The sequence below is a fragment of the Drosophila pseudoobscura genome, unplaced genomic scaffold (assembly GCF_009870125.1).
Source record: "Drosophila pseudoobscura strain MV-25-SWS-2005 unplaced genomic scaffold, UCI_Dpse_MV25 Unplacedtig00000007, whole genome shotgun sequence".
Taxonomy (NCBI): domain Eukaryota; kingdom Metazoa; phylum Arthropoda; class Insecta; order Diptera; family Drosophilidae; genus Drosophila; species Drosophila pseudoobscura.
Window position 1 is genome coordinate 124,496 of NW_022881697.1, and position 5,383 is coordinate 129,878.

The following is a 5,383-nucleotide window of genomic DNA, read 5'->3' on the forward strand; positions in this document are numbered from 1 at the left end:
TCACTGCTCTGTCACTACCGCTTCTCTGCTCTGCCGCTGCCTCGTTGCTCTGTCGCTGCTGCTTCGTTGCTCTGCCCCTGCTCTGTCGCTGCTGCTTCGTTGCTCTGCCTCTGCTCTGTCGCTGCTGCTTTGTTGCCCTGCCGCTGCTGCTGCTTGGCTACTCTGTCGCTGGTGCTGCTTTGTCGCCGGCGCGTGCCAAAGTTTTAGGCGCCGTCCGCGGCCATTTTCCCCAGGCACGCGGTGCTGGGTCTTCGGCGTCTCTCCCCGTCTCTTTCTGTCGCGTTGGTGGCTGGATGCGTGGTTTTCCGCGTGGTTTTTGCCGGCGCGTCTGGGACACGTGCCGGCGGCCTTTGCTAGGGGGTATTAGAGAAACCAGCCTCAGCTGTACATAAGTCGGGGGATCAAAGATTGGTGCTGGCTACTCGCCGGGACTCTGATTTTGGGGCTGCTAATCACTGATTTGACCTTTCTCCTGCGGCTTTTCCTGATCCGTGGGTCCTAAGCATCGTTTGCTGTTTTTGCTTTTGTGGGTCTTGCCTTTTAATTGTGGGCTGCTGCTTGGTTCCCTTTTCACTTTTCACTTGTCCCTATGCTCACCGACTCTCCCCTCGTGGGTCCCTGCTCGGGCGCCATCTGTAAGGAAGTTCTCAGGCCGAGGTACAGCTTCTCAGTCTGTCCAGGGCCCGGTCCTTCCCCACAGCAAAATTTGTTGTGTGAGGACCTAAGGGGAGAGCCGCTCGTGGCGAAAGCGCGCCCGTGGGGTGGATTGTGGGACGGTCGGGCCTGGCCCGGCCACGGGGCGTGGTTGAAGCCGTGCGTGGGGCCGCAGAGACGTGCGTTGCGGGTCATGTATGGCGGGAGAAGAGGTTTGGATCAGGGATCGGAAGAGTATGGGAGAGGGGAGTCCAGCTTAGCAGATGCCGCATGATCCACGACTCACATCTGTGTCGCCAGGTCCCCAGGGCGAGGGTGTAGGAGAGGGAACCCAGCTTTGAGAATGCCGCGTGAATCCACGACTCACATCCAGCATCGCCGGGTCCCCAGGGGGAAAAGGTACAGGAGAGGAAAAACCCAGCTTGGTGAATGCCGCGTGATCCACGACTCACATCCACTTCGCTGGGCCTCCCGGGAAAAGGGAAGAGAGGGGGAGGGGGAGTGAGTGACTCCTACGGGCGAATGTTCTGAGACAGGTGGGTGGAGGTTGGTGTCTTTATTATTTTCGGATCATTTCCCTACTTACAATCCCGCGCCTGCAGCGGGGAAATAAGCGCCAAAAAAACTTATATTAAACCACATGTGTGCATGGATATGTAAAAACTGTCTATGCCTGCCTACTGCACCGATCTCTTCCCCCCCAGAGCTCACATACGTGAGGTGGCTCACCCTTGTTTCCCTCCTTTGGGGTCCTGGTATCCCGCGGCGGGTCCTCGTCACGTCGGCTTATTTCGTACACCGCGTGCTCACAACTTCTTTTCTTTTTACACACCGCGGTCGCGGCTTATTCTTCCGCCACACAACCGGTCTTGTTCAGCCCTTGGAGATCACTCTCGAGTCTCGCCCGCGCTGGACCGTGCCAGGCCTCTGCTTTGTCTTTTTCCAGCTTCTCTGCCGCTTCGTGGCTGCGCAGCTTCGGCTGTCGGCCTCGGCGGCGTGGGTGATCGGCTGCGTCGGTGTATTCTCTGCTTCGCCGTCGGCCCTTTCCTCGGCTGCGTGGGCGTAAGGCCGATCGGCGGCTTCTCTGCTGCTTCGCTCTCTTTCCTCTGTGTCTAGCCGTTCTCTTCGTTGCGTTCTCTCTTCGCTGCGTGGCCGTCGTCGGCGTCTCTCTTTCGTGTGTGTATACTCTGTATTGTGGAGGCTTATGCCTTCACAACTGCGTGCGATCGCTTCGATTTCCCCCTATCGATGGTTCGCGGAGGAGCCTCTGTCGCCCCTGCCCGATATGGGTAATGGTCGCTATTCTGACCTACTCGATATGACCCAGAGTTGCCCTTACGCTCCACTCGATAAAGCGTAGGGTCGTCTTTGCGATCTACTCGATATGTCGCAGCGTGCGTACTCTACTTCCGGATCGCGAATCCCTCAATGGACTGAAACGTACTATTTCCTCGCGATGCCGGACGTTTTGTGTTCTTTTTTTTTCTTGTGCGCGTTTGGTCTTCCCTACCGCCCTCCGCTGGCGCGCCCGCCTGCCGCCTGCCGCCTGCCCACTGGATGCTCCGGGTAAGTTTTCTCCCGCTTCGCCTCCCTCTCCGTGTCTTCATTCACGCTTCCCCGATGCCCCGCCGTTCCTCGGCCGCCAGGTAAGACCGTGCCTTTCTTTTTTTTTCCCATAATATTTTTATTATTTTTCTTCTTCTTTTTTTTTCACTCCTCTTCTCTTCTCACCTCCTCAGTACTCCGCGCGGAATACCTCCTGCCGATCGGTGGACACCAACAGCCGATACCGAACGCTACCGTCGGTGACCAGGCGCTTCACCCTCCTTGAGTTAGGCTTTATCCGCGCGAGGGAGCGCGTGATGACGGCCGGCCACTCCTCGCGGTTGACGGGCCGCCACCGTGCGTTGTCCGCCGATCTCGTCTGTGGCCACGATGCCTGGCGCTGGAGCTCAGGCCGACGCGCCTCCGTCCGCTCCCCTGGGCACGACGCCTGTCGCCCCAGCTTCGGTCGCTCGCCATGGCTGGGTTCCGGCCACTGCCATGGTCCTTTCTCCCATGGCTCAGGTGAGTGGCGCTCCGCTGCCTCATACTTCTCCGCCTCCGCCGTCGCTCCCGCGCCGTCGCCCGCTTCGCCGTCGCCCGCTTCGCCGTCGGTCGCCGCCTCGACTACGGGTACCGCCGCTGGGCCCTCCGCCGATAGTGATGGTGTCGCGTTTGCTGTGCTCTCCGTCTCGCCCTCTTCGGCCGTGGGTGCTGCCGATGGGCCTGTCGACCCCTGTGGCCGTGCCCGCCGCCTCGGGTCCCGCTCGTCGCTGGCGCGTGGTGCCTCTTCCCACAGTCGTGCCTCCCCCGGCTCCTGCTCGGGCTGCTGAGGCGCGGGCCCCGAGGCCCACGATATGTGCAGCGTTTGCACGTGCCACAACATGCCGTCTCTTACCGCGGAGCGCACCTCTTGCGAGACGAATGGCCCAATGGCGGCTCCCTGTGGCCCGTGCCAGTGCTGCTGATGCTGCTGATACTGCTGCTGCTGCCGCGGCTGCTGATCCCCTTGGAGCGGCTCTTCCTCTGCTCCCGGCGGCGGTTGGGCCTGCGGCCGTGGCTCCTCCTCGGACTCGACGTCTTCAGGGGGTGGCTGCCAAAGCTCTTCCTCCTCCACCTCGGCTCGTCGTAGCCTCTCCTGCCACTCCTCTTCGGGCGACTGGACTCGGGCCGCCTTCCGCGCTGGTGGGCACTCCGCCTCCTCCTCTTCGCTGGAGATCACCGCCAGCCCGCCTGCCGCGCCCTCCGCCCGCGTCGCCCTCGCCTTCTCCGCTTCCGTCCGCAAACGCGCCCTCTCCTTTTGCTCCGCTGCGTGCATCTTGCTAATGCACCTCCATTGGTGCGCGACGTCTCGTTTGTGGCGCTCCGCCTCCGCTTCTCGCGCCTCCTTCTCGGCCTCCTGCGTGGCCTTGAGCCTCTTCGCCAGCGCCAGGGCGTCCTCCCACACCCGCCGTTGCCTCCGCTCCTCCGCCGCCGCGGCCAGTGCGAACCGCCGGTGCCATTCCGCGAGGCGTCGTGCCTCAGCGGCCGCGTCGTCTTCCGGGGCGTCAGCCGGCGTTGCCTGTGGCTCCTTGACCGCGGTTTCGATCGGCGTTGGCTGCCGCTCCTCGACCTGTGGGTCTGTCGGTCGCCGACCCCGTTGCCGCGCCGCCGACCTCCCCCTTGTGCGTGCCGACGACGCCTCTTCCCTGGGCGTACGCGTCGACTGGGTGGACGCCCGCTTCGAGACCCTCTCATTGGGCTCCTCCTTCCGCGTTGTGCGCCCCCTCTGTCCTCTCTCAGGCCGCTCCTCGCGCTTGCTGGTCCGGGACTCCTCGCGGTTGACGGTGTGGGGCTCCTCGCGTTTGCTGGTGCCGGGCTCCTTGCGTCTGCTGTTCCGGGGCTCCTTTCGTCGGTTGGTCGGGGGCTCCTCGCGCTTCGCCTTGTGTGCGCGTTTCCTCCGCGGTGCCGGCTCCCAGCTCACCAACTCCAGATCGCTTCCCTCATCGGTGTACCCCGTCGATACCACCGGGGACATCGTCGGTCCCGTGGATCCCGCGGTCGACACCAGCGGTGAGGCCAATAGCTGGAGCTCCGGGGACCTACTCCTGCTCGCCCTTTGCACGTCACTTATGGCTGGATACCCGCGGCGAATCCATTTTCGTTGCTCCGTCAGGTATCTTATCAAATGATGCTGCATTTTACCCTCTTTCCTTTTTTTTTCTCCTCGCACGTGGTCCACTTTGAAAAGACCTGATCGCGCGCTGCCCCCTCCTTTATAAGGGCTCGTGCCGGTGCTCACCGTTCCCTGTAACGGTGCCTTACATGGGCCCGTGGGACGGCTCTCTCTTGCTTTCCAGCTGGCTCTCTCGCTCGCTCCCGTTTTGAAAGTTATCCGCGCCTCTCGCCGCGTTAACCCTAGGGTGCCCCCTGGTTTTGTAAGCCTTCCTTCGGTTCCCACTTCTTCCTCCCCTTTTTTTTTTATTTTTTATTATATATATTTCCTTCTTATTTGGCCCTTTCTACTTCCAGGTCTGGCGACGTGTTGTTTGGCTTTGCCTTGGATCTGGTAAGCTTCCCGAGTTCTTGGGTTCCTCATCTCACCTTGCCTTTTCTTTCAGCCCGTCCTTGGTTCCGATCCAGGGGCTGACCGATCTTCCAGCCCAGGATCAACAGGTCCTCCAACCTTTCGCCCGTGCTGCCCACATCGGCCCGCCCCCCGTGGCCAGCTCCGCCCGTCCCTGGATCGGCTTAGACGCGGATGTCACCCCCGTGCAGCGCCTCGGACCCAGGGATCATCCGATTCCCCAGCCGGTAGAACGCGCACGGGCGGCATCCGCTTTTGTCCCGCCATCCCCGACGTTAGCAGCTGGCTTCGATGTCCTGGACCAGGACCCGGACTTCTGCTCATCACGGAACCCCTTCTCGGGTGCCCCCCCTGTCCGTCGGCACACCCCGCAACGCGCCCCCCCCCCTGGGCTAGTGGTAACCCGGGTATCTTCTATCCTTTTTGCCTTTGCTCCGCTCCTATTGGCTGACGAGCTAATCCTCCTTTTTTTTTTTTTTTTTTTTTTTTGTAGGTCCAGCTTCTTTGGTCCGCCGGCCGCTGCCTTCAGCTTAGTTTTACTGAACCTTAGTTGTAAGAGTATTCTGTATGGCCTTGTCCTGCGTGGCATCTAGTTGGGCCGCCCGCTCCTCCCTTGTGAGC

At 61.4% G+C, this 5,383-nt stretch overlaps 1 protein-coding gene across 1 annotated transcript; it reads right to left on the reverse strand.

Annotated features, from left to right (window-relative positions):
• Window positions 1–3,527: 3,527 nt before the first annotated feature.
• LOC6899436 (serine/arginine-rich splicing factor 11-like) lies at window positions 3,528–4,213 on the reverse strand (the record flags this gene model as incomplete). The annotated part of the gene is made up of 1 exon (XM_033385669.1): window positions 3,528–4,213. A coding segment is annotated over exon 1 (686 nt), but the record flags the coding sequence as incomplete, so codon positions are not given.
• Between the last annotated feature and the right edge of the window lie 1,170 nt (window positions 4,214–5,383).